Source organism: Trichechus manatus, unplaced genomic scaffold (assembly GCF_000243295.1).
Source record: "Trichechus manatus latirostris isolate Lorelei unplaced genomic scaffold, TriManLat1.0 scaffold00051, whole genome shotgun sequence".
Classification (NCBI taxonomy): domain Eukaryota; kingdom Metazoa; phylum Chordata; class Mammalia; order Sirenia; family Trichechidae; genus Trichechus; species Trichechus manatus.
This window is the reverse complement of record NW_004443987.1, coordinates 5,817,659-5,844,205: the sequence shown is the minus strand read 5'-3', so window position 1 is coordinate 5,844,205 and position 26,547 is coordinate 5,817,659. Positions and strand designations below refer to the sequence as shown.

Genomic DNA, 26,547 nt, shown 5'->3' with positions numbered 1-26,547 from the left:
GTGACAGTACACTCCCCCTCTCCACCCTGGATTCCCCATGTCCATTCATCCAGCTCCTGACCCTCTCTGCCTTCCCATCTCACCTGCAGACAGAAGCTGTCCATTTAGTCTCTTGTATCTACTTGAGCTAAGAGGCACACTCCTCACAAGCATCACTTTATGTCCCACGGTCCAGTCCAATCCCTGTCTGAAGAGTTGGCCTCAGAAATTGTTTTAGTTCTGGGCTGATAGAGAATCCAGGGACCATGCTTTCCAGGGTTCTGCCAGTCTCAGTCAGCCCATTAAGTCTGGGTTTTCTTACTAGAATTTGAGTTCTTCACCCCACCTTTCTCCTGCTCCATCAGGGACTCTCTGTTGTGTTCCCTGTCATTGGTGGTAGCCGGGCACCACCTAGTTCTTCTGACACCAAATGATTTAAAATTAATGATATTTTCAAAAGGTTAGCATTTTACCAGCTTGTGTTTTAAAATGATGCGCATATTTTAGTTTATAAACCTTGCAATGAACACTTACCCTAAAAGGGATTTTAGCTTAAGTACCCAGGACCCATTCTCCAACGCACTGTTATAATGAAGCTTCCCTCTTTCAACAAATGTTTAACAAGAAGCTGTATAGCATAGTGGTTAAGTACATGGGCTCTGGAGCCACACTTCAGATTGTTTCTATTGAGTTTGCTTCTATTGCTATGACTTACCAGCTGTGTGACCTTGGTCAAATTCTTATCTCAGAAAGCTGTTGAGAGAATTAAATGAGTTAACCCATGGGAAGCATTCCACAGTGCCTGGTACAGAGTAAGTTAAAAAAAAAAAAAGTTAGATGTTATCTTTATTATCATTGTTGATTTTAGTTCTACTAAGTGAAATATTTTCCACTAAATAGAGAACAATAGAAAATTGGTGACTGCACCCTGTTAAAGGCAGAAAACTTGGCAAGACCCAGAAAAACAAGGCAGTCCTGCTGAGTTCTGGCTCTCACAGGTTTTACTACTGTATATAAAAGAGATATCAGAAAGTGGTAAGTGCTCAGAATGAAATAAAATAGACCAGAATAATAGTTATGGGGGTGGGTATTTTAGATAGGATGTTTGGGGAAAGCCACTCTAAAAAAAGTGACATTTAGGCTGAGATCGAATGACCTGGTGGCTAAGAAACATTCTAGGCAGAAAGAACAAGTGCAAAGGCTTAGTATTTTCAAGGAACAGAAGAAAGATTAATGTGGCTACACATAGTGCTTAAGAAGGAAAATGGCATGAGATTAGGTTGCATAGGTGAATAGAAGCCAGATCATATACCAAAAAAACAAACCAAATCCATTGCCTTCAAGTCGATTCCGACTCATAGTGATCGTATAGGACAAAGTAGAACTGCCCCATAGGGTTTCCAAGGAACGGCTCGTGGGTTCGAACTGCCATCCTTTTGGTTAGCAGCTGAGCTCTTAACCAGTGTGCCACCAGGGCTCCAGAAGAAGGAGACTGGGGTTAGATATATAAATTTGGGTGTCAGCAACATATAACTTGTTACCATAGAGCCAATTCCAATTTATAGCGACCCTATAGGACAGAGTAGAACTACCCCATAGGGTCGTGGTTAAGAGCTACAAGTGTGAGCCAAAAGGTTGGCAGTTCAAATCCACCAGCTGCTCCTTGGAAACCCTGTGGGGCAGTTCTACTCTGTCCGGTAGGGTCTCTATGAGTCGGAATCGACTCAACAGCAATGGGCTTGTTTTTTTTTTTGGTTTAATCTTTACAGAAGCAGACTGCCACATCTTTTTCCAGCGAAGTGGCTGGTGGGTTCGAATTGCTGACCCTTTTGGTAAGCAGCCACTGGCCACCAGGGCTCCTCATCAACATACAGATAGTATTTAATGCCACGAGAATGGCTGAGATCAACTAAGCAGAGAATGTAGAGGTATCAGGAGGTAAGAGAAAAAAAAAACCTTTTAAACATCGGAGTGTATGTCACAGAAACTAAGAGAAGTGTCTAAATGTATAGGATGTTGCTGAGATATTCAAAGGAGGATAGAGGAGTAAACAGTGGATTTGGCAACATAAAGGTCATTTTTATTGTAAATAATATCCATGGGAGATAATGGGTGGAAAGGCATATTGTAAACTGTAAAGCTCTATACAAATGCAAGTTAATGACGGTAGAATTCTTAGGGATAGTAGATCATAAACTTGTTGTAGTTGGGGATTAGGTTTTAATGATCATTGTGTTAGTCACAGTGCTTAGTAACCAGTACCTTGTATTTAGTGGTTGCACCAAAAAAAAAAAAAAGAATAGAATAAAACACAACAAAATTTCCTAAATGAAACAGAAGGCTGAAAAGAATAGATGTTGTCCAGTTCATTTTCACCTGCTGTCCCAAGTAGGATTTGGTGATGTGTTTGCAATTGTGAAAAATTACGGTGCTGACTCATGCCATCTAATCCCTTTTACAACTTTGAAGATAAGTGAAGGACTTGGAGATTGGGTTGCTTTCCATCTGTTATTTGTAAGATAAACCGTTCCCAGAATTTTTCAGATTTTCTCACTTTGGTACACAGACAGAATTTCTGAAATCAGTTTTGGTTCTCTGAGAACAAATTTATGGGATTGTGTATCGCTTAAAGGACGTTTTTTAGCTGGTGAAAAATTGTGTTATGATAAATGGGCAATACGGTTTTTGGCTTTTATGTTATCATTGGCTTTCTCTCTGTGTTGCGCAGATGTTGAGCTTTCTGAAATATTCAAACAGTTTAGTACTTTGCATTGCAAATAGATTACAAGTAAGTGACCTTTGGAAAGTGTTTCTGCCTAGCAAGTCCCTGGCCTGAGTCTGTTTTATTTAGGGGAAAGAGACTGGAAAACAAAAATCTTAACTTTCATTCTGTGTTAAAAAATGAAGACTATTGTCTTACTTCTGCAATACTTAAACATGATGTTTAACATTTCCTTAAAAAGAGAAAAATATGTAGTGATAGCCTCAAAGGTAAAATCAGAATGTGTACGAAGTATTACGCATTTTTCTTTTGTAAAAAAAATACAGTATGTAAAAAATGCGCGAATTCATTCAGGTCTGTTGACCACCAAATGGACTTGAGGGTTGAATGATTTAATGTCCCTTGTTAGCAGGAAAGGAGTTGTTGTGTTGCTCATGTGAATGCTAATACTTAAGTAGCATAAATAGAACATACGTAGCTGGGGGCATCTCACTTTTAAAATCAAGGTGTATTCCATAAGTGTTAGCTGCAAAGTAATTTTCCAGAAATGGTCTGATTTACCCATTGACTTCCATTTTAAAACTGGAGCTGTGTTCCCATGGAAAATAAATTTGCCCCTAGGTTATAATAAAACACCCTGAAGAATTCAGAAAACTTGATAAAGTCAAGTATTTCAAGGCACAATTATCAGTGCCTGATAAAATAATACCACCACAAAATAGTAATACTGTATTAGATCTTAAAATAGTTTGCCCCAAACTGAGCTGTTATTCTTCTTTTAAAATTCCAAGTCTATTGCTTTTTCAACTAAAGAAATTTTTCTTTTGTGATCATTACTGAGTTTTTAATGCATTTACCTCTAATTTTAAAATATTGGTTTGGCTTATTAGTTATTCATGGTTAACCAGCTTATTACTCTCTGAAGCACTCTTGTCATTTAACATTCAAAAGTTATTAGCCATATACGAAAGATTACAAAGTAATCCTCCAAAATGTTCATAATACTTATTTCTGAGTTGTTGGAAATTGTAGTTGATTTATTTATGTTTCTGTATTTCTAAGTTGGCTGTAAGGATCATGTCTTAGTCATCGAGTGCTGCTGTAACAGAAATACCACAAGTGGATGGTTTTAACAAAGAGAACTTTATTTCCTTACAGTAAAGTAGGCTAAAAGTCTAAATTCAGGGTGTCAGCTCCAGGTGAAGGCTTTCTCTCTCTTGGCCTTCTCATCAGTGTTCCGCCGGACTAGGAGCTTCTCGGCGCAGGGACCCTGGTCCAAAGGATGCTCGCTGCTCCCTGCACTGCTTTCTTGAAGGTATGAGGTCCCCAACTCTCTGCTTGGGTCCCTTTCCTTTTATCTCTTGAGAGATAAAACGTAGTGTAGGCCATACCCCAGGGAGACTCCCTTTACGTTGGATCAGGGATGTGACCTGGGTAAGGGTGGTGTTACAATCCCACCCTAATTGTCTTTAACATAAAATTACAGTCACAAAATGGAGGACAACCCCACAATTCTGGGAATCATGGCCCAGCCAAATTGATACACACATTTTTTGGGGGACATGATTCAAAACATAACACATCATCATCTATATATCTTCTACAATCAGGAAAAAAGGATAATTTAGTTTGGTAAGTACAAATTTATATATAGTGAGATACCATTAGTAGGACTATATACACCTACTCCTTACTTATCGACTGTCTTGTTATCTGACATTTTGCATTTATGACAGTGGTAAAAAGTCGACTCTCCTACTGTTTTGCCCATTAAGGACATATGTCTGGCTGTAATGAACACCGAAGTGCGAGGCGAGAATAACGCTGGCTGTGATGGTTAAGGTTATATGTCAGCTTGGCTGGACCATGATTCTCAGTGGTTTGGCAGTTATGTAATGATGTAATCTGGCTGTATTGTAATGCTGTAATTTGGCCATATTGTAATGATGTAGTCATCCTCCATTTTGTGATCTTACATGGTCATCTCCATTTTCCCATAATGCCGATTTTTGCATAGTGACCTGCTCTTTGGAATCTGACCATGTCAGTAAGTGAGGAGTGGGTGTATTAGGTTTATTTTATACTTTGGTAGTGGAATGTGATGGTTAGTTTTATGTGTCATCTTGGCTAGGCTATAATATCTAGTTATTTGATCAAACACTAATGTAGGTATTGCTGTGAAGGTATTTTACAGATGTGGTTAGCATCCACAATTGTTGTTTTGTTGTTGTCAGGTGACATTGAGTCAGTTCTGACTCACAGTAACCCCTTGTACAACAGAACGAAACACTGCCCAGTCCTGCGCCATCCTCACAATTGTTGCTATGTTTGAGCCCATTGTTGCAGCTAATGTGTCAGTCCATCTTGTTGAGGGTCTTCCTCATTTCCGTTGACCCTCTGCTTTACCAAGCATGATGTCCTTCTCCGGGAAGTTGTCCCTCCTGATAACATGTCCAAAGTATGTGAGTCGAAGTCTTGCCATGCTCGCTTCTAAGGAGCATTCTGGCTGTACTTCTTCCAAGACAAATTTGTTCATTATTTTAGCAGTCCATGGTATATTCAGTATTCTTTGCCAACACCATAATTCAAAGGCATCAATTCTTCTTTGGTCTTGCTTATTCATTGTCCAGCTTTCACATGTATATGAGTTGATTCAAAATACAATGGCTTGGGTCAGGCGCATCTTTGTCCTCAAAGTGACATCTTTGCTTTTTAACTTGTAACATCTACAATTAGTTGACTTTAAGTGAAGGATATTACACTCCATAATGTGAGTGGGCTCCATCGTGTCATTAGAAGGCCTTAAGAGCAAAAACTGAGGTTTTCAGGGAGGGAGAAATTCTACCTCAAGACTGCGGTATAAAATTCTGCCTCATTTCCAGCCTGCTTGCCTGCCCTACAAACTTCAACTTGCGAGCCCCCGACAATCTTGTGAGCCAGTTCCTTAAGATAAATCTCTCTTGGTTCTATTTCTCTGGAGAACCCTGACTGATACATGGTGGTTATTATTATTATTATCATCATTACTCATTTGTTAAAGTTTCAAAACAATTACCTATTTAATTTATAGAGATAATAGCTTCTACTTAATTTTCTAAAGCAGTACTACTCCAAATGTGGTCCTTAGACCAGCAGCATTATTAGACGTCATTTTCAGGTTCCTGGGCTGTGGCCAGCAATCAGCAATCTGCGTTTTAACAAGCCCACTGGGTAATTAAAATTCTAGAGCTGGGTACTAATGAAAAAGTTTGCAGTCCGAGTCCGCCCAGAGGCAACTCAGAAGAAGGGCCTGGCTATCTATTGCGAAAAGATCATAGCCATTGAAAACGCTATGGAACATAGTTCTCCTCTGACACACATGGGGTCGCCATGAGTTGGCATCTACTCGACAGCAACTGGTTCATTATATCTATGTAGAATATGTGTATTCAGAAACGATATATATATACACATATATATGTATATACATATATACTAATTTTTTTTTCTGTTTGTTTCTACTCTACCTTGTTCATGAAATATGAGGCAGTTTTCTGGTACTTACATATTTTCATTTAGCAAACATGTTCTAGGTATTTCCCATCTGCATGGTTCTACATTAAATAGTTCTGTTGAATATATATTCAAAAACTTACTAACCAATGTGACTATAACAAGTATTTACATAAATGATAGTATAATTTAATCTTAGTATCTACTGATTGCCTTTGAGATATAATTGGATCATGCTCCTTAACTCAAAGCTACAGCTTTACAAAGATTGCCAGAGACCAATATGACAAACTGTTCACCATGCACAGCAACATGATAAAGCTCTATGAGAATCTTGGAGAATATTTCATTTTTGACTCTAACACAGTGAGCATAGAAGAGTTTTTTGGTGATCTCAGCAACTTCCGAACTCTCTTTTTGGTGAGTAGTACATCTCAAAGCATTACCAAGCCTGTTGCTTTTATTTTCAAATAACTTCTTCTATTGGCATTTTGTGTACCTATTGACCACATTGATCTCATGTTATAGTCATATAACAGGAAATGACAGATAGTATATACCTATGATATGGATAAAAATTGTTGGTTGGCTTAGCATACAATGGGGACCTAAATGAATTATCTTTAACTTTATGTACACATGGGAAATATTCTACTGAAATTGTATAGAAAATGAATGATTTGGTACTTAAATGATGCTGATATTTATACAACATAATATTTGAATTTCACCTAGCTTAAAAAATATTCAGAATCATCTTTCATCTAATACATTAAAATGCTGTGATTTATGAACAAGTTTTTTTCATAGCCTATATGAGAAACTGATTTTGAATTAGACTATGGGAATTGACCTTGAATACCTAAAGTTTCTTTTAGTATGCGGGCTCTTGTTTTAATCTATAACTCTTGGGGATAACAGTAAATACCAGCATTAATTGGAGGTGGGAAATCGGTATAAGTTATGATCCTAGAGGGAAGCAAAGGCTTTGCTGTAAAAATACTGTGGAAATACATCTCCTCTGCATCCAGGGAAGGAATGGAAGGAAGAGCACAGACTCTGATTATGATAGTAACAGAAGGACATGCAAAGAGGTGATATCAAACCGGTAAAGGTCCATATATTTCAAAGAAGTAACTCGAGCGATTGTCCCCAGCAGGGAAGATAAATTAACAAACCAGTTAATTGCAGTTTGAGGTATATTTCTATTCCCAAAGCAGTTATTTGTTAAATAAGACTCCCTCAATGGTGTTTCCCCATGAAATCATTTGATTTTGGTGTGAATTGCACAATTTCTGAAATGCAGTTATGTTTGTGGAAAGCAAATTGTTTTCATCTACTAACCTAGGACATATAACCTACAACACATCCCCAAAGTTAAACAGCTTTAGTAATAAAATCTATACCAAAAACTTTCGTAAATACGTTCATTTCCCCCTTTTTTGGTGTGATATTATCTGATTTTAGTCTTTGGTTTTTATTCTTTAATAATTTAACTTTTTAGCTGTCCAGTAACTAGTGGAACATGTTCTACTAGAAATGGGAAGAAGCCTAAGTGAAAATCGTCAAACCATCTTCAAAATTTAAAAGTTATAAATACAACAGGAACACTTGGATTCATTTCAACAAAATATGTTGACACATTGAAAGGATAAATTGTTTTTGTAACATCATTGTCTGTGGGTGAATAGAAATTTAAAAAGAATTAAATATAATTAATATTGCCAATCTTTATTAAAAAGTACCTTGTTTTAACATGGATTGGGTCCTGAAACACTACCTGTCACATCGTGTTTCCCCTCCCCCGATACACAGAGTGCTATGTGGTGTTCTTCTCCCATGTTACAGCATATGTTCAAGGATGATTCCTCCCATGTTACGGCATATATTCAAGGATAATTCCTATGTTACAGCCTATGTGTATTCATAGTAGTCAGCTGCTAAGACTTGCTAAGGACTATGCTTGTATGAATTCTGTCTTAGTTTCTTAGTGCTGCTGTAACAAAAATGCCAAAAATAGGTGGTTTTAAAGAACAGAAATTTATTTTCTCACAGTTCAGGAGGCTAGAAGTCCTAACTTAAGGCACCGGCTCTAGGGAAAGGCTCTCTCTCTGTCACCTCTGGGGGAAGATCTTTGTCTCCTTTAGCTTCTGCAACTGCAGTGTTCCTAAAGGATCTTCAGGTGGCATCTATCTTCCTCAGTTTGTCTTTGCTTGTTTCTGTGCCTAGTCTACTCTTTGTATATTTCAGAAGTGATTGGTTTAAAAGACACCCTTCACTGATATGGCCTCATTAACATAACAAAGAAACCCCTGTTTCCAAATGGGATTACATCCACTGGTGTAGGGGTTAGGCTTCCAACACATAGTTTTGGGGGACACAATTTAATCCATAAAAACTTCTAAATCATAACTTGTTAAAAAATGTAAAGATACAACTGTTAAGAAGACCTAATGCTGTGCCTTGGTGCTGCCGTTAACAAGCTGTGTGGGTTTAGGTAAGTCATTTATCCTCTCTATCTGGGTATCCATTTTTCTTTTCTTTTTTTAACGAAGAGGTTGGAGTAATTGCACTCTAAGAACTTAGTTGTCTTTAAGTCTGTGAGCCATGATCAGAATTTCAGAGATGGCAGAATCGTGTGTATTACAAACATATAGAGGATATGTTTTTGTCTTTTTCTCTGCACCGACTTCACTGCCTGTCTTTAGTTATCTAGTGCCGCTATAACAGAAATACCACAAATGGATGGCTTTAACAAAGAGAAATTAATTTCTTCACAGTGAAGTGGCTGAAAGTCCAAATTCAGGGTGTCAGCTCCAGGGGAAGGCTTTCTGTCTCTGTCGGCTCTGGAGGAAGGTCCTTGTGTCCTTGTCATCAGTCATCCCCTGGACTAGGAACTTCTCCGTACGAGGACCCTGGGTCCAAAGGATGTGCTCTGCTCCCAGCACTGCTTTCTTGGTGGTGTGAGGTCCCCAACTCTCTGCTTGCTTCCCTTTCCTTTCATCTCTTAGAGATAAAAGGTGGTTCAGGCCACACCCCAGGGAAACTCCCTTTACATTGGATCAGGGATGTGACCTGGGTAAGGGTGGTGTTACAATCCCACCCTAATCCTCTTTAACATAAAATTACAATCACAAAATGGAGGACAACCACACAACACTGGGAATCATGGTCCAGCCAAATTGATACACACATTTTTGGGGGGACATACCTTGAATACAGGGAAAGAATTTGTCACAAATCTTTCTCATCGTAAATAATTTGGCATTGTCATGTCCAGTTTTATGTGCATTTAACTTAAATTCTTGAGAATGTGTTAAGATTGAGTTTCCAGGCTTTCAAAACAAGTAACCACATCCTAAAATGTGTCAACCATCTGAAGTACTCACCTGGCACAGTCCTGGCCAGCCATGAACATCCCTGCCTTACATAAGACTACTGTTATCACTTCTATCTACAAATTTTTATCAACTTGCTGACATGAGAAAGAGCTGTACAACATATTAGCTGTTTTGAACTTGACTTGGTCATGTAACCTCTCTGAGCATTGGTTTTCTCATCTCTAAAATGTCGATATTAATTCCTGCCATAACTTCCTCATTGGTCTGTTGTCAGAATCAAATAAGAAATTCTGGATGAAAATACCTCATAGCCTATGCTGTGCAGATGTAGAGTATTATTATTCTCCATCCATCCGTTCAATTGTTACTTTTATTATTTGAGAACCTACTTGATTTCAGTAATGTTCTAGGTCAGAGATAAAAGGAAGAGAATAGTTCCTCTCTAGCCACCGGTGGAGAGAGACAGACAAACAAATGCAATATTATTTGCTAAGTGCTGCCATAAACCCGTTGTCCTCAAGTCCATTCCAACTCATAGCGACCTTATCGGACAGAGTAGAACTGCCCCCATAGCCCCATAGCCGCTCCAAGGAGTGACTGGTGGATTTGAACTGCCAATCTTTTGAGTAAAAGCCGAGCTGTTTAACCACTTTGCCATGGATATATGTTAAGGTGATGTAATAAAGCAAAGGAAAAACTGGGTAACTCTGCCTGAGGTGGCTAGAGAAGCCTCCGTAGAGAAAGTGACATTTGGATAGAGCCTGGAAAAATCCATAGGAATTTGACAAGTGACTTTGACAAGCAAGTTTAAGGGTTTTACACCTGACCTGTAAGCCGAAAACTCCTAAATCAACATCACCAACTTCAGTCAATCATTTGTGCTTATACCATGTTCCTGTTTCATAGTGAGTTTAAAGTGATTTCACTCTCCCAGGGGAGGGAAGAACCCTGAAAGAGAGTTGAAAATTGTAATTGCCAGAAGTTCCCATTTTCTTAGTGCTTTGTGTGTTTGGCCTCATGGTTCTTAGCACTAAAAGCATATTGGACTATAGATAGAAGCAATAAAATACTAGTAGTGCTGAGAAGAAAATAAGAGTTCTGATTCATGTGCTACCAAAAATTACTTCCAAATGAGCTCAGAGTTTCATCCTGGGAGATCTATTTGGCATGTCTAGCATGAACAAAATGCACATACCAAAAAATCTTCCTCAGAGAGATCTCTAAAAGATGGCAAAAATGTAAATAAACAAAAGGGGTTGACATTATGGATTAAGACCTTTTACAAAATAATCTCACTTAAATTAATGAAAGAAAAATTGGGTAGTGTTTATGAGATACTGTTATATTATTAATATCATTTTATTATGTATTACTCAAGAGGACATTATAGATATTCAATATGAATGCACTTCTGTTGGTATGAAGTTATATATAATTGGAAACATTTCTAAATTCTGAATTAGAACTGTCTTCCTAGTTAGATTCTCTGAGAGTTCATCTTTTACGAGGATATTAAAGATATTCAATATGAATGCACTTCTGTTGGTATGAAGTTATATATAATTGGAAACATTTCTATATTCTGAATTAGGACTGTCTTTCTAGTTAGTTTCTCTGAGATTTCATCTGAGTTCTAAAAGCTACGTATAAATAGGCATGATTAATTAACCACTAATTTTAAATTGGAGACCTGGTTGCACAGTGATTAAGAGCTTGGCTGCTAACCAAAAGGTCAGCAGTTCAAACCCACCAGCCACTCCTTGGAAACCTTATGGGGCAGTTCTCCTCTGTCCTGTAAGGTCACTATGAGTTGACCTGATGGCAGTGGGTTAATTTTATATTTTATATTTTGTGGGATAAAATAAAATTCCATATTTATGTAATGTATAAACATCTTTTTTGCTTATTCTTCTTTATTCTTCAGTCATTCTCCTAGTTCAAATACTTGACTGCACAAATAGTCTCTTTTTCTTTTGAGATATTTTGAATATTCAAAATCTGTGAACTTTATATGTTTCATCACCATGTGGTATCTTGCTTAAGCATAAAAATTAATTTCAGCTGTTGGGAAAGTGTTTGAGGCAAGTATTATACTTCAGTAACTTTCATAGCTCCAAATGACAGAAAATACTTTTTTTTTTCTCTCTTTTAAATCTGTCAGTTTCCTGCTGCTTCTGTGTGTTTTTGTTTTGTTTTGTTCTTTAAAGAACAATATGTTACCCAGGCCCCCGATAAATATTTGTTGTATATGTGTCCTCATTCTATATCTCATATACTAGAAATATAGGAATAAGACCTGAGAGAATTTCTAGATCCATTGACATGACTTAAAAAGAAAATGTTACAATTACTATTAATCACACTAGCAGATTTCCTTTCAACAAAATAAATATTTACTACTGTTCATTTGATAAATGAATTTTAACATTTAATTCTTATTTTTTTAACAGTTTTTGAACAGCTCTTAGATGAGCAATAAAATGGCCGACTGTTAGGAGGCTAAGTGATATCTATATATCATGTCATTTATGCCATTGTTTAATCTTGTTGATTCTACCTCTTTAATGTCTTTTGAATCCATCCATTTCTCTCCAGACTCGCTGACGCTGTTTCCATCCTGGGCTGTACCATCTCTCAGCTCAACTATTACATTGACCTCCTGACTGGTACCTGTGTCTACTTCTCTTTCTCTAACTTCTAATCCATTTACTACATTGAATCTTAAATTAACAGCAAAACAAAACAAGATAACTTTACTGTCCTGGTTTAAGATTCTTTAATGGCTTCCCCTTTGCTTCAAGATAAGATCTAAACTGTTTAAAATTAAAATGGTTTACAAACTCAAAAAAACTATGGCTACTTAAAGGCCAACCCTCTGAATGGGCCATAATCACTTAGAGTGAACTCTTCTCCCAGGTTGGCAAAAGTGAAATGTGGACAGTAGGAGCAGCAGAACAAGATAATAGTAAGTACCTAAGAGAACCTGGGTCTCATAGAACAGAGAGAGCTTTGGAACCACAGTATCAAAACTAGATGAAAGCTCAGAGGCAAATATGTGATTGTTATTAAGCCTCAGTTCTCCCTTAGCCAGTATGACATGGGGAGTTAAGATAAGCTCTTAGGTTAATTCTCAGTTAGGGATGTTCTTCCTTCTATCTTATGTCCTTTTAAAATGAAAACTTGTCTGAGAGCTCTCTGTGTAGCCATGTTGGCTTATGGAGATACTTACTTTTGAGAAAATCTCTTAAGCCATCTTCCCTGTTACAAGTCCTCAATCACGTCTAAATCTAACAGGATGATTGGAATGCCAAAGTGAGCATCTGCATTTAGTTAGATTCAAAAGACTAAATTGATAATATACAGAAAATTCCATTCATTCATTAAGGGCAATTTGCCTTTAAAGAAATGAGGGTGAATTTTTGCATAAAAAGATTGTATATATGATTCCTGATCCAAGAAGACTTAAGTTATTTTGACACATTTTAAAACCTTCTATTCACAAAGCACTTAACATTTAAAGGAAATTTTAGTGCATGTACAAAAATGGTGGACTTCTGTAAGAAAGCAAATGTACTGTTTAACAAAGTAGAAACTTAATCAGTAATGTAAACTCTGTTATCTAGAATTCCATCATCAAAAAATCTATTAGATGCCTTAAAAGTTTATGCCTCTTTGCTAATAAAATGGTAATTAATATTATGAAGGTGACCTTGAGAAACTATAAGACCTTGATGTGTCTTTTGAATAGTGTAATTGTATTTGTAAGCTAAATGTCTCCAGGTCTCATCACCTATGAATTCAAATGGGGGTCACCTTAATGACAACCCAAATATCCCAAGTTATCTCTTCTTTATTCCCACTGGCTGAAATAGTACTCAAGCTCCGTGCAAAATCTCTATAAGTCTATCTGGAATCATCTTGTACATGTTTAAAAACATGTCGTCAGTATTCACCATTTGACATTTGCCCAGAACTATTTATTGAGTAAGGAGTCCTGGTGGCACAATGATTGTGCACTCAGTTGCTAACTGAAAGTTTGGCTATTGGAACCCACCCAACGGCTACGCAGGAGAAAGACTTGGCGATCTATTTCTATAAAGATTACAGCTTAGGAAACCCTGTGGGGCAGCTCTACTCTGTCACATTGGCTCACTATGAGTTGAAAATCGACTTGACAGCACAGAACAACATTCATTGAGTGCCTACTATTCACTGTGATGGGAATACAAAAAAAAACCAGTTGCCATCCAGTGGACTCCCACTCATGGCAACCCTGTGTGAGTTAGTGTAGAACTGTGCTCCACAGAATTTTCAAAGGCTGATTTTTCTGAACTAGATCACTAGGCCTTTCTTTTGAGGTAGGTGGACTCGAACCTCCAACCTTTTGGTTAGTAGCTGAGCACATTAACTGTATGCACCACCCAAGGACAATGGCTTTGAACAAAACAAAGTTCCGCTCTTCCTCTCCTGCGGAAGCTCCACTTCCCCTCTGCTAATGCCTTTAATGAATATGCCTATGTCTGGACCAAGGGTGCAGTCTCCTACTGCTCCAGTTTTACCACCAATCCTTGAAGTACCATAGTGGTGTTATGCTTAGTGTAGAAGTTGCCTATTCTGTTTCCCAGAACTCTTCATGAAAGGTTCCCGTAGCTTCTCTTCTGATCCCCTTTTCTGTGGAGGTTTTTAAATATTTTAAAAGTTCTAGAGACCAGAAGAAGATGTTAATACCATAAACCCCTCAGTTGCCATCTTTCCTCCCTTTTGTCCAGCAGCTAGGCAGTTATCTTCTTTTTCCTAGAAGCCCAGAATAAATGAAGTACCAGCATAAATACTTTCATGCAAATAGAGCCCTAAGGGCCTACCAACTCCCTCTATTTAATCACACAGACCCAGATAAATTCCCTTTGAGCTCAGCTGGGACCACCCTGGCTATGTAGCCTTAGGTTTATTTTGATCTATTCAAACTCTTTGAAAATAGGTTATCCATGTAAAATACCTGGTAACTCTATTAAGCAGAATATTTGACCAGAATACCTCATTCCCCAGTTGTGCCAGAGAGCCGACTTTACTGTGTTACACAGACATCATTGAATTCTTCTTTAGAAAAAGATGTCACCTATCAACCGTTGAATTCTGTTTGACTGTTTACTTCGGTCCAGAAGTAAATGTCTTCTTTTTCTGATATGATTGTTCCTAGTATAAAAAAGCTAAATTTTGTATCATAAGGAACTAAAGGAATATGTAATAATGGCATACATAGTTTAAAGAAAATCCAAATTTCCCAACATGATAAAAATGCCTACTAGTATAAATGGCTTTAAAATATATAGACATTTTAGATTATTATTATAAAACTTAAAAATATCAGGAATGTTTCTAAACAATCTCTAGAAGTTCTCAAAATTGATTATGGCAAGCTGAATATTGCCCTTTAAAAGTCTAAGACAGTGTAATAGTTAATAATGAAAATAATAAAATCAACTCAATGTCTACTTTTCTTATTAAAGTCTAGTAAGAACCAGGAAATAAAATGCACTATCTTTGGTTCTAGCAATAACTCCTCACATAGAGTTTTTCAGGGAAGCGTTCCCCATAGATAAGTTATTATGTCCAAACACCAGGAAGTAGGAAAGCTATAAGATAAGCAATATGGGATACACGCTGACCTTTTCCAGTGGCCTTGAGATTGGCCAAAGCAATCGATTGCTATGAAAGCATTTATGTTACAGCCTGAGCATGAAGATCCCTGAGGTTAACGCTACTAGTGCCACTCTCTCAGCTTGCTCAGTTTTGCTTCATTCTGCTTCTTCCTTATTTGTCTGTTTGTTAATCAAGCTTTCATCAAAAAATGATCCCCTAGCCACTGTCAAGGTGTAGGAGGCAGGACTGTCCCTGGAATGGTACCCATTGAACTCCCTGTGTCTGGTATGCCTACTCCTTTTTCCCTAACCCCCTTTGCTGTATCAACTTGTTAAGTCACTTCATCTAGGACTAACACACCCATTTTGGCCTAGGTACCCCTTCAATGTGCTTCCATACCTCCATCTTAGCACATTCTAGCCTGTAATGTGTTCATCTCCATGTCTTCAGGAATTAGCACAAGTCGATTTTGACTCATAGCAACCCTACAGGACAGAGTACAACTGCCACAAAGGGTTTCCAAGGCTGTAATCTTTATGGAAGCAGACTACCACATCTTCCTCCCTCGGAATGGCTGGTGGGTTCAAACTGGTTAGGACCGAGCACTTAACCAGTGTGCCACCAGGGCTCCTTCTAAGTCAAACATAATGCTATTAATGATATATATGAGTTATTTAATGAATTAACAAAGCAATGAATGAACCAAGCAACCAAAGATGAAAAAAATCAAAATGCTTGCCCTTCAGAGCTCACATTCTAGTGGGAAAGGCGGTCAAAAGAACAAAGAGTAACAATGAAATATGATACATATATACAAAGTGCCTATGAACCCAGAAGAGAGAGGCATTAATTCTCTCTGATTTAGGAAAGGCTTGAAGGAGGAAGTGCCAAGCGAACTTTTTTTTTTTTCCAGTGCTACTGGATGGCCTTTCACATTTAAAGGAGTCTCTTCCTTTGTGTTCTCCCCACCTTCTTTGGTGTTTAGGTTTAGTGGTAAACATACATTGTTTCCAAGTTTTCCTTGCTGAGTTCAGAGGAAAAACAGTTATTTCATTGTGAGGGCAGCAACTGTCAGCTAATTATTATGATCCGAAGGTTATCTGCCATATGCTTGAACAAGCAGTAAAGAAGCTTCAGTTACTTCTTGTGATAGACAGCTGTCCAGAACAGTAGGACAATCGATGCAGGTTATCTAGGACAAGAACAACTGCTTAAAGACTGATTTGTCTGCTGTTGCTTTAGGACAATGATTCTCAACCATGGATGATTTTACCCCCCAGAGGATATTTGAAAATGTCTAGAGACATTTTTAGGAGCCCTGGTGGCACAGTGGTTAAAGCAGTTGGCACCTAACCAAATGTTCCATTCTGCTACTAGTATGAAAAGACCTGGTGATCTGCTCTTGTAAAGATTACAGCCTAGGAGACCTCATGGGGCAGTTCTACTCCATCCTATAGGTTCAGAATCAACTCGACAGCACACAACAACAACAACAACAACAACAGAGACATTTTCAGTTATCACAACTGCGAAGGAAGTGTTACTGGCATCTAGTGGGTGAAGCCAGGGACACACGGGAGGCTGCTAAACATTTTACATTACACAGGACAGCTGCCTACAACAAATAATTATTCAGCCCAAAATATCAATTGTGCCAAAGTTGAAAAACCTTACTAAGGATTATCTGCTAAGAATTATTCTTTTGATTACCATTTGGAAAACAATGAGAGATGATCCAAATTAGTAAGCAAAATCTATACTAGATAATTTAACAGTCTATTTGTCACATCAATTTAATATTTTAATAATGATTATTTCAGTTATTGATTTGCTCATTAAAGTATTGTTTTAACTACTGATATTTTCTGTATCATTGAAAGATGTCCTGATTCATATGGCTTGCAAATTTTATTATGTCATGCATGCAAATTTTCGAAAAATTGGAAAATATAGACACATGCACAAAACATCAACTGAAATTTCACTACCCAGTGGTAATTAATATCTTAGCATATATTTTTTCAGGCATGCACATATGTATATTTAGATTGTGTATATATGTTTATTAAAAATTTATAATAAAACATCTTGTGAAAATTTAAGTTCCAAAATTTATATTTATATATTAAAATGCTAGCCGTTTCTGTCTGTATGGATACGATCATCTGCATTCAGTGCATAGTGTCATCGATTATGTCTTTAGTGGTGATTAAAAATGTTAACTGGCTCATTTGATGCTGTTTTTTAAAAAACACAGTGTTTGGTGTCATGCTAACAATCATGGCTATTGTAAGGCACTTGCAAATGGGCCAAGGGAATCTTGCCTTCTCCTTTTGTTTTCTGCAGAATAACCTCTTCAAACTTCCGTGTGGTAAGGGGCCTTAAACTGGTAATTGGTGACTTGCCAGTTGGGCCCATTTAGACTAGTGCTTCATAAGCATTCTTCTACCTGTCCCTGCATTGCATTTTGATTTAAGAACTATTATTTACCTCAACTTGAGTGTCTTTCAATTTAAAAATGCAAACTGTTTGTTAATTATAGAAAGTTTTGTGGTTTAATCACAAAAAGCCATATTATAATTTACAGTCAGAACAAGTGTCCTTCTGAACATGTATATACATATGTGTATATATATATATATGTATACATACACATATACACACACACACTTTTATTTTTTCTCTTTCACTCCTTGAAACAAATTTCAGTGTCATAAAATAGTCTCTTAAACCATTGTTTTTTTCAGATCTGAAATGTATGTTAATCTTGATGATGAAACAGCTACTGTTTTTGCTCATCTCTTTCTTTTGATTTCAGTTTCTGCAAGCATTTGGTTTCATGACGTTCAGAACTTTTTTCCCTAGATTTTATTTATTTTGTTGTTGTTGGAAATATGCACAGCAAAACATACACCAACTCAACAGTTTCTACCTGTACAATTTAGTGATATTGATTACATTCTTCAAGTTGCGCACCCTCCTTTTCTGAGTTGTTCCTCAGAATTTCCTGTCATGTTTGATGAGGCTCATTGGCAAATCAGAGAATGCATGGTATTCCTGACAAGACCAGTCATCTGTCCAAATCTTGGCACTTTGAAATGGAAGATGCTCAAAGTCCATTATTGGTCAGGGATCTTATAAATTCTGTGTTCGAATTAATAGATTATTCAATATGATGGTTTATTTGAATAAGTTTCTTTTTTTTTTTAATTTCAATAATAGTATACAAGACAGCCAAACTTACTTATATTGTAGATAGTATACTTTGGAATAGTGTATAATTTATTTTTTATCAATTGTCTTTTGTCTAGAAATGAAAAAAAATTGAAATGTTTATATACATTAGAGACATACAAAATTGATTAGGAAGTGAATGAATAATCTATAAGGATCAGCACAAAGCTGGTCCCTACGAGACAGAAGTTAAACCTGTCCCAAATGTCCAACCTTTCCAAAGTGCTGTACCACTCTATCATCTCAAACATCAACTACTTTCCTCCCCTCTGTACTCTCGCTTCCGTCCCTGGGTTCTGTAATTCACTGCAACATCTCACAGAACTCATGAATCTTATCAAGGAAATGACTCACGTGTTGTAGAAGCTGGCAAGTCCCAAATCCGTGAGTCGAGCATAGGCTTCTCCTGACCCATGTGGCCACAGGTGCTGATGAACCCAAATCGGCAGGCCAGACTACAAGACTGCTGGCTCACAAGGCTGCAAATGCTAATGAATCAGGTCAGACGATAGGCTGCTGGCCCATGGGGCTGTAGAATCTGGCAAATCCCAGTATTGGCAGGTCAGACGGCAGGCCACTGGCTCAAGTCCCAAGAACCAGCAGTCAGACAGTGACTAACTGGATGCAGGATCTAGATGCAGAGAGAGAGAGAGAGAGAACCCCACCAGAGCACCCACACATATACATTGGATGCAGGCCACACCCCAGGGAAGTGTGTGTCTTGAGTAAAGATGGTACCCAAGTCAAGCCCTCCTGTAAGGCTGTGACTCAGGATACACCTCACACTAAACCTGCCTCATTAACATATAGAGGCTAGGATTCACAACACGGAAAATGGAGGATAATTAGAATAATTACATCAGATCACAAAATGGAGGGCAGCCACTCAATACTGGGAATCATGGCCCAGCCAAGCCAACCACAACCCCAACCATCACAGGTTCCATATACCTTATTTGCATAGTCTCTGTCAATCATTGTGTGTGAGTCACAAAGACTATGGCTAGAAGGACCATATTAAGTAATTCATTGCAGTACAAAAAGCAAAACAGATGATAACTGAAATTGTGAATGAAATCATAAATGTAACTAGAGTGACCAGCATAATGTCCAGATGTGAGCTGTCCTTCCAAAATTTAAAACTTTATTTTGAAGGTTAATTAGTTTTAGTGTTAAAAGCCATTTGTCTTCATCACAGGCTATATACAAAAATTATTTACCCAAATATTTGCTCCTTAGTTTAAAATACATAACTTAAAAATAAAATTTCAATTTATGAATAAGCCTCTTTAATATATCATAATTTTATGGTTGGTCTTCATACTATATTAAAAGTCTAAAACATAGACTATTTTCAAAGAAATATACTTTTATTACATTCAGGCATTATTATTAGGCAAAATGTGTTTTTAGGTAACCCTTTATACGCTTTTATGAATAGGCTAAATTAATTTATAATTATTACTACAGTGATTTGTTTATGTAGATATTATTACTCAGGTAATGTTAGTAAGTGCCTGAAAATAATTGGTTTAAGTTTGCTTTTAAACACAGTAACAAGTTTTGCTATTTGCTCTTTTTCATAGTGTATCATGATGCTTTTGGCTGCCAAATAAATGAAAACATAACTAACACTGGCTTAAGAATATGGGTTTACTCTCTCACATAAGAAGAAGTGTAGAGGTAAAGCAGTTATAGGGTTGATTAATTCAACAGCTTAGTGGTATCGCCTCATACCTGGGACTTTCCAAATATGTCTGTTCTGTTATCCTTGGTATGTTGGCTCGTAGTTGTAAGATGGCTGCAGTTGTTCCAGGCATCACATGCAAATTTGTTGACATCTAACAAAAAAGAGGGGGTTGCCTCCCTTGCAGCTCTTTTAATTGAGGAGAAAAACTTTTCCAGATCCCTCTAGGTAGATTTTTCCCTCAGATTCCATTGTCCAGGTTTGGGACACTTGCGCATCCCTAAACCAATTACTGGCAAGGTGAATCTTAGACTAATCATGCTTCACCCCCTATGGTTGGGGCAGGGCCCCTTTCCTGAGTATGTGGCTGTGCAGAGCGTGTGCTGCCAAACAAAACCAGGGCTTTGCCAGCAAGTAAGAAGGTTAACGTTGGGTAGATTGGGGTAGGCAACCGACGGTATCTGCTAAAATAGTACAAAAGTAAACTGCTGCTCAGCATTTATTGGGGCATAGAAATGTAAATAGAAAATATTATTTGTCCATTTTCAAGTTATCTTTCCCTATTTGTATCCTGTCTTCAGCTGGAGTATACTTAGACAGACAAGGCAGTTCTGCATTTACAGTTTGCTTGCCTCCTTGCTTACTTTTTCTTACTCATTCATTCAACAAGTATTTCTTACGTGTCTACTAAATGACAGCACTGTTCTAACCACTTCTTCGTTTAATTCAGTATACTAAAACAGACAAACATTCCTGCCCTCATGGAGCTTAATTTATAGTAGGGAGTGATAGTCCATAAACTATAAGCATAATTATTAGGAAAATTATGTGTTAGAACATAATAAATGCTATGGAAAAAATTGTACCAAATGGAATGGCCACATGACAATAGTAGAAGGGTTTTAGCATTAGTTATAAAGTTCCATTGTATAATCAATATTTTAAATTAAGATTTGGATTTTGACATTACAAATTTTTCCTTAAATAGCAGGGTAGGATTTTACAGGAATCATTGAGTTTTTCTGTTTAGAAAACTTCACTGGTTATGATTAGATGATTTTCATACAAACCCTTTTTTCATAGCCTGTGTACCCTAATATGGTATAGGAGAAATAAAAATGAATTCTGCCCCACTTGAGAGAAAGAGTCTTGCCAAGGGCTTTATCATTTCAGTAAAATAATTGTAATATTATCTTTGGGAGAATGAAAAATATACAAATAACGCACTTTACCTAGAAGAAGGGTGGCCATTGCCTACTTTAAGACACAGGTCAAATTCAAAACCTAAAAAATGTCTATTCTTTTCCTAATACCATTTCCAAATCTCTGTCTCTTGTCCTTATTAATTAAGCAAGTTAATACCTTTCCTTTTTTCAAAACAAACAAAACAGTACTTCAGACAAATGCTTATTCAACTTGTGACTACTTCCCCAAGGTAGCAAGATCACTTTAGTTAAGAAGACTTGCAGGAAGCTCTGACAAAAGAAGGGGTGTATAGCAGAGTATGTAGTGGAGGAAAAGCATATTTTTAGTGCCAAAATATGAAAAATTATAAGGAACTCACAAAGACATTTAGTTCATCTTGGATTTCATTCCCCCTGGTCCTTGTTCACTGCCAGCTGTCAGCTAGTTAATCTGATAAACTAATGCAATACTAATGTGTCATTCATTCTGTACTACATATGTGCCCTTTTAAATTCAAGACAATGCCTTAATCCAGTGGAGCAATTCTACTGTCAAGAAATTCTTGCAGCGTGGCTAGCTAATAGAGGAAATATTTGGGAGAAAGGCAGCCTTTCTTGTATCTCTGAAAAAAACAGCATATATGTGGTTGCCTAATCTTCCTGGGTCTAGGATATTTTTTTTCCCTGAAGAACATTCCACAACTTAACTGCCTGTTGTAATCTCATAATCCAGTTTTACAATCTTTGTTTTTCAACTGGCATCCTTCTGGGCATGGCCTCCACCTTGATATAGATCAGGGATTGGCAGTGTATGACACACAGACCAAGTCCAGCCCACTCTCCAGTTTTGTATTCATGTATTGTCTATGGCTGCTTTCACACTACAATGGCAGAGCTGAGTAGTTGAAACTGAGTCTATATGACCCACAACGCTGAAAATACTCACTTTACAAACTTTACAAGGAAAAGTTTGCTGGCCTTTCATGTAGAGCATGCAAACAAGGATGCTGAGGTTAAGATTCTGATAGGGAAGTCTTAGAAACAGATACAGTCTCTTGAGTTTTCGCCTTTCAAATGCAATCCCTCCTTTAGAGGAGACAGTTTTTGAGAGGATAGGAACTTGGACTTTCGTTGGAAGAGATATGACATCAAAATGGCTGTTGATTTCCCTTTTCCTTTCCAGGTACCATTTACTTTGTTATAGATTGCCCCTTACAAAGAAATACTGCACTTGTCTTGCATGCTAAGCAGGATGACTGTAGGGGGTGACTCCAGGCTTAGTGTAACCAAAACTAGTAATCAGCTGCTGTTGAGTCAGTTCTGACTCATGGTGACCCCATGTGTGTCAGAGAAGAACTGTGCTCCATAGTGTTTTCAGTGGCTAATTTTTCAGAACTAGACCACCAGGCCTTTCTTCTGAGGTACCTCTGGGTGCACTCAAACTTCCACCCTTTCAGTTAGCAGCCATTTACACCACCCAGGGACTCCAGGCTTAATGTATGAGACCCAAAACATGCTCAGCCTATATCCCTGATCTCATTTGTGCATCAACGGAAACAAAAGACATTTAGTGCCTATAATATAGTAGGTACACAGTAAATGTTTTATACTCCAATTTTCCCCCCTACTCTACCTTAACTGTCTGTTACACATATAGCCTGATGGCTAGAACAATCTTTTGTCATAATGAGGGCAGGTTTTCTTTGTTTTGATTTTCAGTGAAAATATCTTCTCAGTCTATTTCTTTAGATCCCCATCCTTTAATCTTAAAAATAAACATTACCTAGGGTCTACCCTTGGTCCTGCATAATTTTTCCTAGGCAGTCATATCTGTTCTCATGGTTTCTAGTGTATCCTGAGTTGTGATCTTATTTTTCACAGATTAAAACCTGCTAACTTTTGGATGCCTCTGACTAGATTTCTCACAACTACCTCAAACTCAGCATATTCAAAATGGGACTTATTGCATCTCTTTCCAGCTTCATCCCATATTCTCTGTTTTGGTTAATGGCACAACTTGATATCCTCTTCTCACTCACCGTTCACATCTGTTCAATCGCCAATCCATGTCGATTCTACCAGAAGGAATATTTCTCAAATCCATCCTATCTTAATCTTCACTTTAATTGGTGTGGTTTTGGTATTTGTCATCACTCCCTAGAGTACTTTAATAATCTTGTCAGTTATATCTTGTCTTGACACCCTCCAAGCTGTCGTCATGCATTGCCTTATATTTCTTTCTAAAACATAGGTCCCATTGAGATACTTACCTTCTTAGAAACCTTCAAGCGGTCTCTGATGGGCGACAGTAAAATCTAAACTAGCATTTGGAACCCTTGACAATCAAGTGCTGCCTACCACCACTACTATCACAAGATTATGTGCCTTAATATATTCCTTTTTATCTGCTTGGAATGCAGTCATACTTGCATTTTCCCATTCACTTGATGAAATTATTTTCATCCTTCAAGATTCTATGTAATGACTATTTTCTCTGTTAAATCTTTCATAATACCTCTTGCCCAATTTCACGGAGAAATAATTGCTCCCTACTCTGTATGGTCAGATCACATTGTTAATTGTGGTTGTTTTAACTCCCTACTCATTATAATAAGTGCTGTGCAGACCTCCTTTCTTCTTGATGCTGTGAGTTACCCTGGAGTAAGTGTATCTCACTTATCTTTGTATTTTTATCACACAGCATAGAATGTGGCATGTAGAAGTAGCCAGCAAATATTTTTTGGTTGGTAACCATATTCAGGGACCCTCAAGGCTCAGTAGTTAAGAGCTATGGCTACTAACCAAAAGGTCGGCAGTTCGAATCCACCAGCTGCTCCTTGGAAACCCCATGGGGCACTTCTACTCTATCCTATAGGGTTGCTGTGAGTTGGAATCAACTCAACGGCAACAGGTTTGGTTTTTGGTTTAACCATAGTCAGAACTGGTAATCATGCTCCTCGTATACTAGAAAACTAATAATAAATAATATTTTGGATTAAACATTTCAAAGTCCTCTAGCGTGTGTGTACTCTTTCTCTGTCTCTCTCTGCTTCTCTCTCTGTCTCTCTTTTAGAGGCAGCTTTTCAAAACCATTATTTTAATGACTCCTTTTACTCTTCATCAACACTGATTCAGCAAATATTTTCTTAAAGTACTTGAACTTGTCTGCCTTCACCCCATCACGCTACGTTGTAAATCCCCAAAGTGAACTGAGCATTGTCACAGTAAGTACCTCGTGTTTGTTGTTGCTGTTGGTGCCATCAAGTCGATTCCAACTCATAATGGCCCAGTGTATAATAAAATGAAATGTTGCTTGGTCCTGCACCAGTCTTACAGTCATTGCTGTGTTTGAGCTCATTGTTGCAGCCACTGTGTCAATCCATCTTGTTAAGTGTCTTCCTCTTTTTCGTTGACTTTACCAAGCATGATGTCCTTCTCCAGGGAGTGGTCCATCCAGATAACAAGCCCAAAATACATGAGACGAAGTCTTGCCATCCTTACTTCTAAGGAGCATTCTGGCTGTACTTCTTCTAAAACAGAGTTCTTCATTCTTCTGGCAGTCCATGGTATATTCAACATTTTTCACCAACACCATAATTCAAATGTCAATTCTTCTTCGATCTTCCTTTTTCCATTTTATTTGTGCATTCTAGTAGCAAACCTCTCATTTGTCAACATCACTTTGTGATTTACTGTTCACTTATGACTGACGATCACCCCTTAAATCTTCATTATTTATCCATAGCCAGCTACTCCTCAGCTCATTTCTCTAGAATTTTTTTTCTTTTTATGATAAAAATCGTTAGAGAACATATACTCTTCAAACATATACCTAATCTTTCTACCTTCTCTAAGCCTTGCCATCTTCAAAGACCCTTTGAAGAAAATAAAACATTTCAGCTTCTCTCTTTTGGGGTGTTGGTGTCCTTTAAAAAGTCACATAGTCATTACTTTAAAAAAGACACATATTCATAAATTTTACAGGATTAAATCAAATCCTATTACATTTCTTAAGTATTCATAGAGTGTCATATTTTACCTGCATTTATAAGTGCTTAAGTATAAACATATGCACAGTATGCAGAAAGTAACATTGAGATTTAATTGTACTAGAGTATCCATGATTTAGAAAGGCATTATACAGAAGTTCACATTGAAAGAAGTCAAGTCTAAAACATAACCCTTATTATTGCAGTTTTGTACAGGAAATAAAATCCAGTGTGTGTGTAAACTCCCTAAATCCCCTTGTAAGTTATTTGTCCAATATGTCAAGCCTAATGGCAAAATCCCTCTATACCAATAAATAAGGCAACATAAGCAGAAGATTCATGATGAAGCCAGAAAACTCCTCTATAAATAATAGCATAGTACCCAGGGAGAAAGGAGGTAAAGGAGAGGGCAGTAGATCATTAGCATAGTAAGAAAAGGATATCCCATCAGTAAGTAAGCAGTGATAGTTGGCCAAATCTAGGTCATGATCAAATATACAATCACAAGTGAGATGCATTTTACATTGTGAAATGTAGCTGGAGTACTCATATACAGTTGAATGGCTTGCTTCCCAGAATGCAGTCACTACTATGTAACAATGCCGTTATTATTTCAAGTTTGGAAAAGAGGATCTTAAAACAGAGTATCTGTGGTTTCCACCTCTATCCCCGCCAAACGCAATTTTTAAATGATCCACACTATAATATTATTTTCAGTTGTTTTCACAGATCAACTTTCTCTGCTGTAGCATACCTAAGAGTCAAGATGTCAAAGAGACGTATGAACTTGTGTATTTTATTTTTCCTGTTTTATAAATTAATAACCTATAGAGTGAAAACATCCCAGAATAGAAACTGAAGAATTCTCTATGGTTTTATCTTATAACTGAGGCTTCTGGCATATTTTCCCTAACCCTTCAGCAGTTAACTAGCTAATCTTTTAAATCATTTGCTAATTACATTTTTTTCCTTTGCTTTGTCATTGTCTTAGTTAACTAGTCGTGCTTTAACAGAAATACCACAAGTGGATGGCTTTAACAAATAGAAATTTATTTTCTCACAGTTTAGGAGGCTGAAGTCCGAATTCCGAGTGCTGGCTCTAGGGGAAGGCTTTCTCTCTCTGTCGGCTCTGAAAGAAAGTCCTTGTCTCTTCAGCTTCTGCTTCCTGGTTCCTTGGAGGTGTCCATGTGTCTTGACATCTCTATTACCCATCTCTCTCTCTTGTTTACTGTCTGCTGCAAAAGACCTCTTTAAAGTGTTAAAAAAAAAAAAAAAAAAA

At 37.4% G+C, this 26,547-nt stretch overlaps 1 protein-coding gene across 4 annotated transcripts in view; it reads left to right on the top strand.

The window, feature by feature from the left end:
• DIAPH2 (diaphanous related formin 2) overlaps nt 1–26,547 on the top strand; it is a 1,008,160-nt gene that overhangs the window by 734,724 nt on the left and 246,889 nt on the right. For all 4 annotated transcript variants that reach the window (XM_004377544.2, XM_023732386.1, XM_023732385.1 and 1 more), the window contains one exon: nt 6,449–6,613. In XM_004377544.2, coding sequence (XP_004377601.1) covers nt 6,449–6,613 — 165 coding nt within the window. The remainder of the gene's footprint in view (nt 1–6,448; nt 6,614–26,547) is intronic.